The sequence below is a fragment of the Mesoplodon bidens genome (genome assembly GCF_964165515.1).
Source record: "Mesoplodon bidens genome assembly, chromosome: 1".
NCBI classification, from domain to species: Eukaryota; Metazoa; Chordata; class Mammalia; order Artiodactyla; family Ziphiidae; genus Mesoplodon; species Mesoplodon bidens.
The window spans coordinates 194629788-194646577 of NC_138176.1; the positions used below are offsets into that span (position 1 = coordinate 194629788).

At 36.6% G+C, this 16790-nt stretch overlaps 1 protein-coding gene across 8 annotated transcripts in view; it reads left to right on the top strand.

The window, feature by feature from the left end:
• The window catches only part of PTPN13 (protein tyrosine phosphatase non-receptor type 13), a 222311-nt gene that overhangs the window by 170812 nt on the left and 34709 nt on the right, over nucleotides 1–16790 (top strand). For all 8 annotated transcript variants that reach the window (XM_081238122.1, XM_081238124.1, XM_081238125.1 and 5 more), the window contains 11 exons: nucleotides 1464–1549; nucleotides 2248–2410; nucleotides 3775–3989; nucleotides 4104–4202; nucleotides 5598–5962; nucleotides 7126–7306; nucleotides 8558–8716; nucleotides 9226–9397; nucleotides 9499–9709; nucleotides 13015–13085; nucleotides 15458–15519. In XM_081238122.1, the coding sequence (XP_081094248.1) occupies nucleotides 1464–1549; nucleotides 2248–2410; nucleotides 3775–3989; nucleotides 4104–4202; nucleotides 5598–5962; nucleotides 7126–7306; nucleotides 8558–8716; nucleotides 9226–9397; nucleotides 9499–9709; nucleotides 13015–13085; nucleotides 15458–15519 (1784 nt within the window). The remainder of the gene's footprint in view (nucleotides 1–1463; nucleotides 1550–2247; nucleotides 2411–3774; nucleotides 3990–4103; nucleotides 4203–5597; nucleotides 5963–7125; nucleotides 7307–8557; nucleotides 8717–9225; nucleotides 9398–9498; nucleotides 9710–13014; nucleotides 13086–15457; nucleotides 15520–16790) is intronic.

Below are 16790 nucleotides of genomic sequence, written 5' to 3' on the forward strand. Positions count from 1 at the left end.
TCCCACTCTCCCTATCCCACCCCTCTAGATGGTCACAAAGCACCGAACTGATCTCCCTGTGCTATGTGGCTGCTTCCCACTAGCTATCTGTTTTACATTTGGTAGTGTATATGTGTCCGTGCCGCTCTCTCACTTCGTCCCAGCTTACCCTTCTCCCTCCCCGTGTCCTCAAGTCCATTCTCTACGTCTGCGTCTTTATTCCTGTCCAGCCCCTAGGTTCTTCAGAACCTTTTTTTTTTTTTTAGATTCCATATATAGGTCCATCCACCTCACTACTAATAACTCAATTTTGTTTCTTTTTATAGCTGAGTAATATTTCACTGTATATATGTGCCACATCTTCTTTACCCCTTCATCTGTTGATGGACACTTAGGTTGCTTCCATGTCCTGGCTATTGTAAATAGAGCTGCAGTGAACATTGTGGTACATGACTTTTTGAATTATGGTTTTCTCAGGGTATATGCCCAGTAGTGGGATTGCTGGGTCGTATGGTAGTTCTATTTTTGTTTTTTAAGGAATCTCCATACTGTTCTCCAAAGCAGCTGTACCAATGACATTCCCACCAACAGTACAAGAGGGTTCCCCTTTCTCCACACCCTCTCCAGCATTTATTGCTTGTAGATTTTTTGTTGATGGCTATTCTGACCATTGTAAGGTGATACCTCATTGTGGTTTTGATTTTCATTTCTCTAATAATTAGTGATGTTGAGCATCTTTTCATGTGTTTGTTGGCAATCTGTGTGTCTTCTTTGGAGAAATGTCTGTTTAGGTCTTCCGCCCATTTTTGGATTGGGTTGTTTGTTTTTTTGATGTTGAGCTGCATAAGCTGCTTGTATATTTTGGAGATTAATCCTTTGTCAGTTGCTTTGTTTGCAAATATTTTCTCCCATTCTGAGGGTTGTCTTTTGGTCTTGTTTATGGTTTCCTTTGCTGTGCAAAAGCTTTTAAGTTTAATTAGGTCCCATTTATTTATTTTTGTTTTTATTTTTGTTACTCTAGGAGGTGGGCCAAAAACTCTTATTTTAAGCTTATTCTCTCATATCAGAAAATATCTTGACAGTGTTTTAGTTCATGTTTTGTATTGATACTTTCTAAGAAGCAAATTGCCAGAGATTGCAAAAGGGATAGTGCCCTTGCAAAAACACTGACATCTGCATTTCTAATAAGAACTAACTAGGTTTGTTCTCCCCAGTCTCTCTACATTTGTAGTTCAGTTTATCTTTTTTCCCTAATTTAAACTGATTTTCTAATATATACAATATCCTGTTCTAAAATGATTAGCCATAGAATTGAGAAAGGAATTAAGTACATGTTAAAGAAACTCTGTGACACAGTTTTGTCCAGAATTTGTCTGAGTCTCTCCTCAAGCAATTAGTACAAAACGAGACCATATGGTATTAAAGAACATGTAGGATCTTTATTTTATGATTTGCTTCTTTCAACATTACTGCCTAATTTGTAGGTGATCGTGTCCTAGCTGTCAATGGAGTTAGTCTGGAAGGAGCTACTCATAAGCAAGCTGTGGAGACACTGAGAAATACAGGACAGGTAATAGATCATTATACCAACCTTTTCTAGATACCATAAAACATAATAATGTGTGAATAATACCAATTTCACTGAGATCTCCAAATTTATTAGTCAAGAAACAAAGCCTTATTTGTGTAAACATGCTTGTATTTTTCCCTCCAAACTGGGAAGCAAGTATTATGATGAGGATTTTTATTTAGGAAGCTGGCTTTCTCTATCACATTTAGCCCTTATATTACCAGAGATCTGACAGGAGGAAGGAGGCAGATTGCATTAAAATTTTTTCATAAACATCTACAAGTATCTAGCGATTTTCACTTCTAGTTATTTCGGCCCAGAGGCTAAATTCACATTGGTCTAATACATTTTGAGTCAGGGAGTTTACCAAATTACTTATAAAGATCTTTATATTATTAGGTTAGTGGTGATTTTATTTTAATACCTGAATTTTCTATAACATGTTTATATTATTTTTATAATAGAATTTTTTTCTTTCTAATAGTTTATCTTTTTATACAGTTTTCAAAACCTTGATTTTGAAATTTTCAGTCCCTTGCTTTTTCCCTCTATTTTTTTCTCCCTCTACTTGTATTTTGGTAGACCAGGTAGTTACTTTAAATCATTTTATACCATCAACTATACAAAGTCCTGAAAACTTACCTACTTTCTTATAAAACTTTCTTCTTAGTTAATGAAGTACTGTTCTGTTTGTCCAGGTGGTTCATCTGTTGTTAGAAAAGGGACAGTCTCCAGCATCCAAAGAACATGTCCCTGTAACCCCACAGTGTACCCTCTCAGATCCAGATGCCCAAGGTCAAGCCCCAGAAAAAATGATGAAGAAAATGACTCACATCAAAGACTACAGCTTTGTTACTGAAGGTCAGACCTTGGGAGACTGTCACCTCACATTAAACTTACTCCTGGATTATTTAAAATGTGATTTTTACATGTTGGATCACAATTCATACCTGGGTCTCTTTATTCTTGTCAAGTGTAAATAATAATCTGATGCAGCACTATACTAAATTAAAAAAAAAAACAAAACAGACACGTTTATAGCTGTTGAAGTCTGAAAGGCTTTGGATAATGAAATCATGCACGAAGCAAATTATGGTCATTTAATAGTGCCTTAAATAGTTGTCAAATTCAAAATAAAATTTGTACAGGAAAAAGATAAATATAAATAATTGCTGAGAATGGCTTCAAACCCATATGAAACCTTGACTCTTACATTTTTTATATTTCTGTTTAATTGTATGGACTTGTGAAGCTAAGCCTGGGCAGAAATTCACTAACAGTTCCCAGATACTGGTTTTTCTTACAAACTTTGCTAGCCTTTGGACATACCACTAATTGGAAGTAAAATAAGGAAATTAAGGCTGATGTGGTAGTGAGTTTTTCATAAGGCTAAATGTGTTCATAGTACAGAAGTGCCCTCTGAGTCCATCTATCTTCCTTTTGAGGTTCTAAATGTCCTTTACTTTCTAAATGGTGGTGGTGGTATATAGTCATTGTTTTGTCTTTATTTTAAATTTTTCTTTGATTATACAAATGTTAGCAACTCTGAATTATTCTCCAAAATAAAAAGAAAATATTATCCCAACCTATATTATTTTTCCTGATTATGAAAATACAATTAGTGTATCCACTTAATCTCACTGCTTTACGTTCTTTATTTCTTCCATTACTCTTTCTCTAAATATGTTTTTCATGCTTTCTGGGTTATTGTTCTTTTAATTTCTTTTGTTGATGAGAATTTTATCACAATGCTTTGCAGTTTTCTGGATTAAATTGTGCCTCACCTAAATATTAGAAGGTCACCTCACTTGCCCGTAACCCTTCTCTATCATCTGTTTTGCTCTTCTTACCATCTCTTTCCCATTGTATACCTGAATTTCTCTCATTCTTCTCCTTTCTTGTTTTTCTCCCTCTTTTTCTCTGTCATTGTACAGTTTTATAAAACATATGGAATTAAAACATAGTTTCATTTTCAGAACCCTTATTTCAGAACCCGCTTTTCTGTTCAAACAGCATATTAGTTCATGCAGCTTAAGTTTTCTTAATAATAGAGAGTGTGAAATAGGATTTAAATATAGAATAAGCATACAATAATTGCATATAAAGCTGTAAATATGGTGGAAATGGGCTTTTTAAAATGTATCAAAAGTATATATGTTTATATGTTCATATGTATACACAGCCTGTTAAGAATATTTACTTTCTTTATATTTTTTTTTCTCCAGAGAATACATTTGAGGTGAAATTGTTTAAAAATAGCTCAGGCCTAGGGTTCAGTTTTTCTCGAGAAGATAATCTTATACCCGAGCAAATGAACATCAGCATAGTAAGGGTTAAAAAGCTCTTTCCGGGACAGCCAGCAGCAGAAAGTGGACAAATTGATGTGGGAGATGTTATCTTGAAAGTGAATGGAGCCTCTTTGAAAGGACTGTCTCAGCAGGTGAGCCCCCAGCATGTGGAGTGCAGCATTTTTCATGAGTTGTATTGGCTTTTCAGAATGATTTCATAATGCTGGTTTAACTGTATCTTCATTTCTCACTCATGGTACCCACAGGAAGTCATATCCACTCTCAGGGGAACATCTCCAGAAGTATCCTTGCTTCTCTGTAGACCACCACCTGGTGTGCTACCAGAAATCGACCCTGCTCCTTTGGTGAGACTTAGGAAAAGTAATTTCTATATTTACAGAGTATCAATTGAATGATTAATTCAGTTGTAGTGGTTTCATCATAGTTTGATCTCCTGGGTTTCATCCTAGTTACTTCTTTAGCTACGAGTATTATCTTGTGTGGGTCACATAATCTCTGAATGTAATCTATGTTTGTAATATAAAGTAATTTAGTTCACTTTCTCTTCTCTCTCTTCCAATTCTAAGATTCTAGGATTCTAGGATTTTAGGGATTTATTTCCCAAACATAAATAGAAAAAGACATAAAACACTGGTTACAAAAACCTTTTGTCCATTTCTTCATTGAACCAAATTTGGAAATGTAATCCTCATTCTGAGCTAGTTTAGATGAAAATGAGAATTATTTAAGATTTTTTGCTTTAACTTTTAATACTAGAAATCACATAGTAGGCAGTATATTTGTCCATTTCCTTTCTTATGTTAAGGAATAGCTAAAGGATCCAAAATCTATTTTGATGGTTATTTATACATTGCATACTGATAGGTGAGAATCCATACACAGATGGATAATAATCTAATTGAAAGACAGCCTCTGGCCTGTCTACTTAAAATAGTGCTCCGTTACCAATGAACATGATCCCTGTGTATGAAAGGCAGGAGTGTCTGGCCCCAGAAACTTTAACCCTTATATCCGGGAGAAAGAGGGAGTATTATAAGGACATTAACAGGAAAGCAACATTTCTGTAAGGTGCATTATAAATAGCATTTTAAGAGACTACATTGATTTTGGGAACCAGATAGGAAGAACTGATTGGAAATTTCTTGAGTATGTAAATTGATACAATCTTTCTGGAAAGCAATCTGGAAGTATTTAACAAGGCCTTTAAAAACATCTTACATGCTGAATAGAGAAAATTCTATTTCTGTTACAGGAAATTACAAGGAAATAATGAGAAACTCAGGTGAAAATCTACATACAAAGAAGTTCTAGATTTCTATTTATAGTGAAAAGCTAGAAACGACTCTGTATGCAATAAAAGAATTCTGAAATAAATTAAAGCTATAGCCATCTGTAAGATTATTATACCGTTTATGCAGTTGTTTTCAAAGCATATTTAAGGATCTCAGAAGATACTCACGGTAGAAACCTAAATTTTGAAAGCAGGGTCCAAAGTGTGATATTAATATATATACTGTAACTCTAATTATGAATGAAAGTATAAGTTGTACAATATTAACAGCTGTTACTTTTATATATGATTTTTTCTCTAATGAGCATAAATTACTTTTGTTATCAAAAAATGAATTGAATATTTTAATAGGAAATGCTTATGTTTAACAAGTTCATTTTCAACCAAATGAAAATATAAGTTAATATAAGTTGTCACACTATGATCTCTTTAAATGTGTCCATTACAGACCCCACTGCAGTCTCCAGCACAAGTACCTCCAAACAACAGTAAAGACCCTCTTCAGACAGCATGTGTGGAGCAAGGCACCAGCTCAGATGAAAATGAAATGTCTGACAAAAGCAAGAAACCATGCACATCCCCATCCAGGAGAGACAGTTATAGTGACAGTAGTGGGAGTGGAGAAGATGACTTAGTGAAAGCTCCAGCAAAGACACCAAATATGAGCTGGAGTTCAGCTTTGCATCAGACTCTAAGCAACATGGTGTCACAGGCACAAAGTCAACACGACGCACTCAAGAGTCAAGGAAATACCATTTGTACCATGTTTTACTATCCTCAGAAAACACCTAATAAACCAGAACTTGAGGACAGGTATTGTCAATATTATGTGTAGCCCACAAAGCAGCTGGTTGGTGTTAGTAACAAGAGCAGCCACCTCCTTTTCTCTAAGAATGAAATGTGTCTATCTGTGAACCTCACAATCGTTAGGCAGAAGGTGACTCTATTGGATATCTAGCTATTGTGTCTGACAGTTTTAGTTAGCACACTCTCTACCCATTTGACCTGAGCCTTGCTGCTCTTTTGAGCATATTTACTAGTAATTAAGAAAGTTTTTTGTATTTCACCATCATTCCTATTACTTATCAGAGGGAGGACAGACCTATTTCGATAGTGATGGGATAGAAGAGTAAGGAGTAGACATATAAAGGGAAGCGGTAGGGAGGAAGTGGGTAGAGAGTTTGCAAAAGGTAGGACATAAAAGAGTACCGAAGGGGGGGCCAGAAGAAATGATCGAAAGCATAGAGGAATACAAAGGGAAAGACTACATCTATACCTGTGAGAGTTATTCAGACATTTTATGGTTTAGCTGCAACTTTGGGTATATTCAGGTCCAACTATCTATATGTTCAAGTTTTTTTTGTTTGTTTTTTTCCTATTGTGTCATCCAAAATAACTACAAGAATAAGACTTACTCTTTTCTTATTTCTTCCTTTTTCTTATGTTGAAACACACATTAGGCTTCTGATAACATTAGCCTCAGCCTTGAATTAACAACTAGGAGTCAAAAGTATACCTATTTAGGGCTTCCCTGGTGGCGCAGTGGTTGAGAGTCTGCCTGCCGATGCAGGGGACACGGGTTCGTGCCCCAGTCCGGAAGGATCCCACATGCCGTGGAGCAGCTGGGCCCATGAGCCATGGCCACTGAGCCTGCGCATCTGGAGCCTGTGCTCCGCAACGGGAGAGGCCACAACAGTGAGAGGCCCGCGTACCACAAAAAAAAAAAAAAAAAAGTATACCTATTTAACTTCTCTTACTGATTTATGCAGCTTAAAGAGGTAGACAGAGAATAAGAATCAGTAATGTTAGCATAGAACAGATGTGAAATAAATTCATAGTCCAGAATCAGACAAAAAGTAACTTAGGATCTCAATAAAAAGCAAACAAATATTTGTTGAGCATTTTCTGTTTGTGGCACAAACTTACTATATTAACATTGCAATGTGTTTGAAAATAGTCTTACTTTGTCTCTGTAGTAATCCTTCCCCTCGACCACCGGATGTAACTCCTGGGCAGAGTTGTCAATCTCAGTCAGCATCTGCTTCCACTAATGCAATGGATAAATATCATATATGTCACACTTCTGAGCCAACTAGACAGGAAAACTTGACGTCTTTGAAAAATGACTTGGAAAACCACCTTGAAGACTTTGAACTGGTGAGTTATTTCCTTTGTATGAAGAAAATTCCATATTTTCTCAAGTAAAATGTAGTCCTCCACAGTTTCCCTTTAGGGAAAAGGCTGTCTTTTAGATTAGCCTCATATCTATGTCCAGTAAATAGATAACATATCTGGCTGGTATGTTTCTCTGCTGAGAATTAGGGAAAAAGGCAAAAAGACCTGGGTATAAATCCTGACTCTACCACTGACTTGCTGCAGTTTGGCAGGCGCCTATGGACAAATTACTTAATCCTCTGAGTCTTAGTAGTTTTAGCTCTAAAATGAGACTAGTAACCTCATAGTATTGTGGCGAGGATTAAATGAAATAACGTATGTAGAGCACCTAGCACAGTAACTGTTATTTCCCAAATTTTGATGAGTTACCTGTTTAATTTTTAATCAAGTTTGAATGTAATTTTATTCTCCTCCACACTGTTTTATGGGTGCCTAAATGAAATCCTTTTCTCTAGTAATAGCCCTAGAACTTCTAAAGCTACAAATTCAGTTTGGAAGCCAAATTTCCAAGAATAATATGCTTAACACTAATTCAAAATCACCCTTTTTCAATACCGTTTTTTTTTTTGTTGTTGTTACCTAAGTAATAAATATTTATTACAGGAAAATTAGAAAACAAAGATTAAAACCACCTATAATCTCACCACTCAAAAACCATAAACATTTTGGAGTTAATCTTTCCAGATACTTCATTTTCCTATAATTGCGTGTGTGTGTGTGTGTGTAGCACCTACATCTTCAATTTCATTCTCAGCAACAGAGTGAAAATAATCTTTGAACGATTTCCTTAGAAGTCTGTCATCATGCCTGTAAGCTGTAAGCAACCTTGTCTCAATTGAAATCTTAAAAAAAAATTATACAACTAAATACCTCAAGTTGTGATATTAGTCACCCAGACTTCATGTTTTTACCCCCCAAAAAACTTTCTTTTGTTGCTCTTGGCATGGGTGTTTGTCTCTGTTTGTTCTGAAAATACAAGAATTGAAGCATGAGTAAGTTCTGTCTCAGCTATCTCTAGACAAGCACATAATGTTGAATTTAAACTCAACTCTTACATGGGCAGGGAGGCATTTTCTAGAATTGGACATACCTGGCTTCTTCACTTGGGCAAGTTAAGTAACCTTTTAAGGTTTAGTGTCCTCCTGTGTTAGTCAATGGAAATAATATTTGTCTTTCTCTTTGCCTTTACAGCAAAATAGACAACCTAAAAGAATCACTGTTTTCTTCCCTTAGGAGATAGAACTCCACATTACCCTAATTAAGTCGGAAAAAGGAAGCCTGGGTTTTACAGTAACCAAAGGCAATCAGAGTATTGGTTGTTATGTTCATGATGTCATTCAGGATCCAGCCAAAAGTGATGGAAGGCTAAGACCTGGGGACCGGCTCATAAAGGTGAGACATTTAAGCAGACTCTATTTGTGCAAATGTGGCCAAAGATCAATCCAGGGCTGAAGAAGGAAAAGCAAGAAGGTTGAGTTAATATAATACTCTATTTCACTGCTTGGTTTATGTTTTCCTTCTCCACCTCTTAAAAGTAAAGGCCTTTATATAGTAATAATTTGGAAAATGCTTAATCTCAGTTAAGGCATTAAACAAGCTATCTTGGGTCTCAGGGAGAGAAAGTTTCTTAAATTGCTATAAGAATAAATTTTCTGTATTAGCAAAGTAATGACATTTGTTAGGTATTTTACATTATTATTTCATTTATAATTACTTGGTCATTGTGTTCATGATTTCCACAGTAGAGGGGATTACCAATAAACTAGAGACCATTCTTTATTGTGAATCTCCTACTGGCTAAAATAAATTATATAAAAAGTTAGGGAAATTACTGTATTTTGTTGGCAACTTCTGTGTTCCAGTAATTGTAATCCTACTTTGCCCCATTCTCATCTTTATAGGTTAATGATACAGATGTTACAAAAATGACTCACACAGATGCAGTGAATCTACTCCGAGCTGCGCCCCAAACGGTCAGATTAGTTCTTGGCCGAGTTCTAGAATTACCCAGGATGCTAGTGCTGCCTGATTTGCTACCTGACATTACATTTACATGCAACAAAGAGGAGCTGGGTAATGCAAATTCAAGCTTTGTGCAGTATGATTTTTCTTGGCTAGATTAAGAGTAAGTACTGTTAAGACTAAGGAAACAAATATTTTTCTGTTCCCTGAAGGTTTTTCCTTATCTGGAGGTCACGACAGCCTTCATCGAGTGGTATATGTTAGTGATATCAATCCGAAGTCAGCTGCAGCCACTGAGGGTAATCTCCAGCTCTTAGACATCATCCACTATGTGAACGGAGTCAGCACACAAGGAATGACTTTGGAAGAAGCTAAGAGAGCATTAGACATGTCACTTCCTTCAGTGGTGCTGAAAGCAACAAGGTACTCTGCAATTATTCACGGATTTTGTTTATGTGTGCACATGCATTTCAGGCCATTAAAAGATACTAGGTTTTCTTAAAGAGATTCCTGAATTAGTAATTCACAGACTAAGTGAATGGGGGTTAGTAATTTATGTGTTTCCTTCATAGTAGCCAAATGTCTGTGCCAGTTTTCATGCTTCGCACCTGCATCCCACACTATCCAGAACAATCCTCAAACAGGTCTCTCCAATCACTGTAGTAAAGCAAGGGCTGTGTGCTGATTGCCTTAGACCTAAATTAAGACCAGCCCTGATGAGGAAAAGGGATAAGAATATATTGACTGGCCCAGGCCAGTCCTGGCCAATTCCCAGAGCTGGGACACGGTCAGTCCTACCTGAACCTCATGTCTACAACCAATGGGGCATAGACTATCACATTCAGTATACCTCCTGACAATGTCACGTTATAAAAAATGCTAATAGCAACTTTTCTTTCACTTAATAATGGAAATAAATTGAGAAAAAATATGTGTTAGTTTCTCTTTTTTTAATGTTTTTATTTATTTGGCTGCATTGAGTCTTCATTGCGGCATGTGGGATCTTTTTGTTGCGGCACTCGTTGAGGTGCTCATTGCGGTGCATGGGCTCTTTTTTGTGGCACCCAGGCTTCTCTAGTTGTGGCGTGCGGGTTTTCTCTTCTCTAGTTGTGGTGCAGGCTCCAGGGTGCGTGGGCTCTGCAGTATGCAGCAGGTGGGCTCTCTAGTTGAGGTGTGCTGGGTTAGTTGCTCCGCGGCATGTGGGATCTTAGTTCCCCAACCAGTGATTGAACCTGTGTCACCTGCACTGGAAGGTGGATTCTTTACCACTGGACCACCAGGGAAGTCTCTATGTATTAGTTTCTTACTACTATTAAACTACTACAAATTCTTTGTCCTAAAATCAAGGTGTTGGCAAGCTCCCTTCCGTAGGCGCCAGGAGAAAATCCATTTCCTTGCTTTTCCAGCTTTTAGACATTGTCCATATTCCTTGGTTCATAGCCCTTTGCCATCTTTAAAGCCAGCAGTCACAGCACTCTTTGCTTTGATCGTCACATCTTTCTGACTCTGACATTCCTACCTCTCTGTTTAACTTATAAGGACCCCTGTGATTACATTGGGCCCAGCCCGATAATCCAGAATAATCTCCTCATCTCTAGATCCTTAATTTACTCACATCTGCAAAATTCCTTTTGCCATGCAAGGTAACATGTTCAAAGGTTCTGGGGATTATAATGCAGACATCTTTGGGGAGCCATTACTCTGCCTGCCACATGTACATGAACCCAGGCTTTCTAGATTACAGTCTTATGTTACATAAGAGAAAACTTCACATTTGTATCTACAATACATGGTGAGTTTTATATAGTATGTCTTCCAAAATATAGAAACTGTTAATTAAATCATTTGATCATAAACCCATTTTTCCTTCTGAACCTTTAAGTTAGATTGTATACTTTTTCCCTTGAACATAACCCCTGACTGGTTTTCTTCAATATTTCTAAAAATTAGATTGGCATACAGTTATTTTCATAGGTGTATGTTAATTAGTGGAGGAGGAAAGTGGAATATGTTTTTATGAAAACATTTCTGCTAACCATAGATCTAGATGAATTTTTTGCCTCCAAATCACTAGAGCACCCCTTACCCTAGGTCTAAAATCAGTTTCTTTTCTCTTTCTACTTTTATCTTTGCTGAGTCACTAAAGATACAGTAGTAGCAGTCATAGTTACCTTACCCTTCATTCCTCTTCCAGCTCTCTCTCCTCTGTTGTTTTATTTCTGCCCTCTTTTAAGTCCACAGGGGGGCTTTCCTGGTGGCACAGCGGTTAAGAATCTGCCTGCCAATGCAGAGGACACGGGTTCGAGCCCTGGTCCGGGAAGGTCCCACATGCCGCAGAGCAACTGAGCCTGTGAGCCACAACTACTGAGCCTGTGCTCTAGAGCCCAGAGGCCACAACTGCTGAGCCCATGTGCCATAACTACTGAAGCCCGTTCACCTAGAGCCCGTGCTCCGCAACGAGAGAAGCCACCGCAATGAGAAGCCCGCGCACCGCAAGGAAGAGTAGACCCCACTCGCTGCAATTAGAGAAAGCCTGCGCGCAGCAACAAAGACCTAACTCAGCCAAAAATAAAATAAATAAATTTATTTAAAAATTAAAGAAATAATAAAATAAAGTCCACAGGGTAACAGTAATGGAGGGTTGTATACTTGTGGTAATTATCTGTCAAGTGTCTGTAATTTTACCCCATTTACAAACTAATAAACTAGCCAGTTATTGTTTTATGAATGCTGGTAGAAGATATGAAACTCCTGTATCGGAAACAAAAGACTTTATTACTAAAGGCACAGCAAGCAGCATGAGCACGGTATTGGTGTCCGTTCCCGTGTCCTCCAAGTCCCATGGAGATGACATATGTGGGCCTAGTGGGTTTCTGTACATGCAGTGAGTTATAGTACAGGAGAAGAGTACTGTAAGAAGAGCCAGGGAACCCACCACTTTATGGCAGCCTGTAAGAAAGCTTGCATTTTGTTTGGGGAGAGAGACTACGTAATTCCTCAGGCTTGCTCACTGTGAACATAGCCTTGAGAATTGGCCTAGATAAAACGTGGTTAGATTCTTTGCATTTCGGAGGTACCCAGCAAGAACATACAGGGATGCTTAGGACCCATGGCTGATTGATTGCCTCTCCCAACGCTGTATACCTTAGGCAACCTCCCTTTTCTTTCAAGTATTAGCAACAATAAAATCACATTCTAATCCTCTTCCAAGGTGCTGTCTCTTGACTGTTTTTCATGCTGGGTGGTACTATTCTTATAATGCTTTGAATATATGTATTTTGTCTAGATTTTCACTTTAAGTAATTCCAAAGAAAAACACATATCAGGGGATTTAGAGAGGCAAAACTTAGTGACCTGTGGCTTCTGAGTGTAGTTATCTTTGAACTGTCACCTGAGTGACAGTGAATTAAGTTATTAGATCATGAATATTACCAGTGTTTTAAATGAGAGGGGAAATATGGTGATGTATTGAACTGAAACCCAAGAAAGATTATGTAAAGAAGGGATTCTTAACCTTTTTTCAGTCAAGAACGTCTCCCTCAAGCATGTATGGATGACCCCTGATAAAATTTTGTCTGCAGCTTCAGGAAGTACCTAGACCCCCTGAAGCCCATCTAAAATAAAGCTCCTGTGGCTAAATAGTTAACAGATGGCTTGAAGGATATTTAAACAAACATCTTAAATAATTTGCAATTGTGTTTTGTTTTGTTTTTTTGTAAACAACACAGAGATGGTCATCCAGTGGTTCCCAGTTCTAAGAGGTCTGCTGTTTCAGCTCCAAAGTCAGCCAAAGCCAATGGTAAGGATATAGTCATTTTATGACAGCAAGTAGTTATAGAAAGGTAACTATTTTTTTCCCCAAAAGCAAGTTTGGATACTATGACCAAAATGTTTTTATTGCCCTTCCAGACTGTTTTGCAGGATCTGAGTGAAAAAATTACACTTAAATAAAAGCATCTCTAATATTCTGTGCATAATAGGAAAGAGTGGAGCAGCATGGCATTTAAAGCCAGATAGAACTGAGTTTACAAGTCCTGTGTAACCTTAGCAAGTTCCTTGATCTGTATCTAAGCCTCTATTTTCTACCAGTAAAATAAGAACATTAATAGTATCTACCTGTTAAGGTTATAATGAGACATAAATACAATAATATACTTACCACGATGATTGTCACATAATAATTTATTCAGACAGTTACTAAATTTCTTCCCTATGCCAAGCAGTGTTCTGGGCATTGTGAATATAGCAATGAGTAAACAAAGTATCTGTCTAATATTCTAGCATAGTAATAGAAATTGTAATCTTAATAGTTGTGGCAGCAAACATTAATTTAATGCTTTTTCTGGACTAAGCATTCTTCTAGGTGCTTAAATCCTCACAGCAACCCTGTGAGATGAGTATTACTATTATCCTCCTTTTATAGAAGGGGAAACCAAGGCACAGAAAAGTTTGATAACTTGCCCAAGCTACAGGGTTAATAAATAGTCAAGCCAGAATTTAAACCTAAGATGTCTGCCTCCATGCTGTCATTTACATAATCAGGCTCAGTAAATGTAGCTTTTATTGATAGTATTCATATAAGAATGTTAGGTACAGGGGAATGTGGTTGAACTTAAAGAGTATTTGAAATGTAAATCCAGTACTTCTTAGTACTTCTTATATAACTAAACTTTTAGGTTATCAGGCAGTAGTATCTAAATACCAAAATAGCTAAAAGACATCTGCCAATTGCAGTTGTAGTTTGATTATCTTCATTCTCTGTTGTTATCTGAATGCCTTAGGGGTCCTTCTTGCTGCTTTCTAATAGTTCTGGTTCACATTAGAGTCAAACTACCTCACAGAACAGTCAGGAGAGCATTTTTCTAGTGACCTCTGAGAAGACTTCTGTTTGTAACTTTCAAGGCAGAGGAGGGTAGCTGTGCCCTGCCCCCTTGTAGAAACTGCCTAATAATCTGTCTTTATGGGATTCTTTGACCTAATTTCTTTATGAATTCTGAAAGTCACATAGTATCAATAATAGGAACTCTCTTGTAGTGATGAAAATGTAAAATGGTACAACCATTTTGGAAATCAGTTTGACAGTTTCTTAAAAATTTAAACATATGCCCACCATATGATCCAGCCGTTCCACTCCTGTTTGTTTATTAAAGAGAAAACAAAGCATATATTCACACACAAAAACTTGTACAGGAATTTTTTAGCAGCTTTCTTTGTAATAACCAAAGTCTGAAACCACTCAAATGTCTAAAATCTGTTGAATGAATAACCATTTGTAATATATCCAAGCAACAGAATACTACTCAGCAATAAAAATGAATAGGTTGTTGATACATGCAACAACATAATTAAAATAAAATAGGTATGCTGAATGAAAGAAACCAGACAAAAAGAAAGAATCCATATTGTATTATTCAATTTATACAGGATTGTACAAAAGTGCAAATTAATCTATAGTGACAAAGGAGATCAGTGGTTGCCTGGGGACAGAGAGCAGAGAGAAACAGGGGGAACAGGTGGGAGAGATTACAAATAATAAACTATTGTGCTTTATACTATTCCAATATGATTCTTTTGAACCAGTGGTTCATTTTTGGTATACTTTTTAATTATTTTTCCTGGTAGTTTAATAAGGTATCTCCTGGAAATAATGAATCTAATTTTTAACTGTAGGGGAAACAATGTCATTTTTAATATATGTATTGAATTTTTATGCCTATGTCTAAGAGTTAAAATCCACATTTGGTTTATAAATATACTAAAAGTCCTTTCCAGTTGTATCCATACTTATTTTCCTGTGTTAAACTGATAGTCTTTGTGAAATGAGATAAAGGACCTGCTATCTTTCCAGTGACTATATAGTTCAGCACCTGTAATGTCTCTTCCATTTAGTTGGGAAAATCTATATTTAGTATCTCACACTAGAAACATTTAGCCCGAACTGAGCTTTTATGCAAACTATTTTCTTTTAAGAAATTGGCTTTGTCCTTGGAATAAACCCTTCTCTAATATTTGATTCCGTTTAGTTGATTTTAAGTCACTTTGTGATATGACCTCTCTTAGTGTATTAATAAAAATAAGAACATGCACAGAAATATGGGTTTTCTTTCACTATTTTGTTGTCCCTAATGTGGTTCTGAGTGGCTCATCCTTTTCTTTCTGTTCTTCCTTCAGGTCATCACATTGTGGAGCCTTGTGGCAAACCAGCACTCACACCTAATAACACATTCTCCAAGGTAAGTGAAAAGCCACCTTCTTTGTGTCCTACTTCCTTATCTAAATAAGTAGCTTGTTTGTATTTTGAACCAAACTGATTTCATATTTAAATATTTGCCTTTTTTAGACATATGTATTGATTTTTAGATACAGGTACTTAGTGAACTATTAGGACTTACTAAGTAACACACAATGAAAAGCCCACACACAAGTAACCCTACATCATCGGCACACATTCAGCTCTTAAATAGGCTGATTACTTATATAGATAGCTTTAGTGCTGGTATTTTTTATTAATATGCACAATTCTTTTGGTTGTCTCTTAGATACCCAGAAGAGAAAAATGTAATTAAGGGTGGGTTAACATTGACCAGCAGTGACTCTCAAATGACAGATCTCTGCTACTAGTGAGGCAGAACTGTAGTGGCAAAAGAAATAGGCTTACTTGCTTTTTTAAAGACATAGAATATGCTTTACTACATGATAAAATGAAAGAACCTAAATCATTTAAGATTATCACAGGGAAATCTGGAGGTGTTTTAACAAAAATATTTTAATACATAACTAAATTCCACTTTCAGGCTCTTTATTTAAGGCTACATTTATACCCATTTGTTTGGCTAACATTTCTTTTTACTTTCTGGCATGTAATATACACAGCTTCCAGCTGGATCTTCATTTCATGGAACTGTTTTATCTTACACATATCTCATGCAATCTATTCTGAACCTCACTACTCAAATATCTTTCTATGTAAAATCCAGAGCTGAGGCATTTCCCTCCCAGTAATCTGAAAATCTTATCAGCTCAACAAGATTTCTGGAAGTGAGCTGGGTTTAGTGTAGGAGGGGAAAATGAATTAATTGACCAGAAGCCCCAAATTTTATGCCTTTCATTTCACTGTGTTATCTCAAACTTGTGACATGGTTTAGCATGTCTTGAAAAGATATTGCAACAGAAGAATTATAAGGCAGAAATGATTGGGACACAAAAATAGAAATTTCTTGGTGTCTGTATGTTTGTAGGTTGAGATATAGCTACACATTTTGTTCTGTTTATTCAGAAAGTCTCCAATTTCACATAGCTGAAGTAACTGAATTTGCATGTGTTTCTACTGTTAGTCATGCTGTATAGTGCTTATTTTCTTTGTACATATCACCATGTTGTTGAAGGGGAGAAAAAGTAGAGTTTCTGTTTAAATTAACATAAGACCCTAGAAATTAGACGCAACTGGGAGGAGATAAGGGGATGTATGTATATGTATAGCTGATTCACTTTGTTATACAGCAGA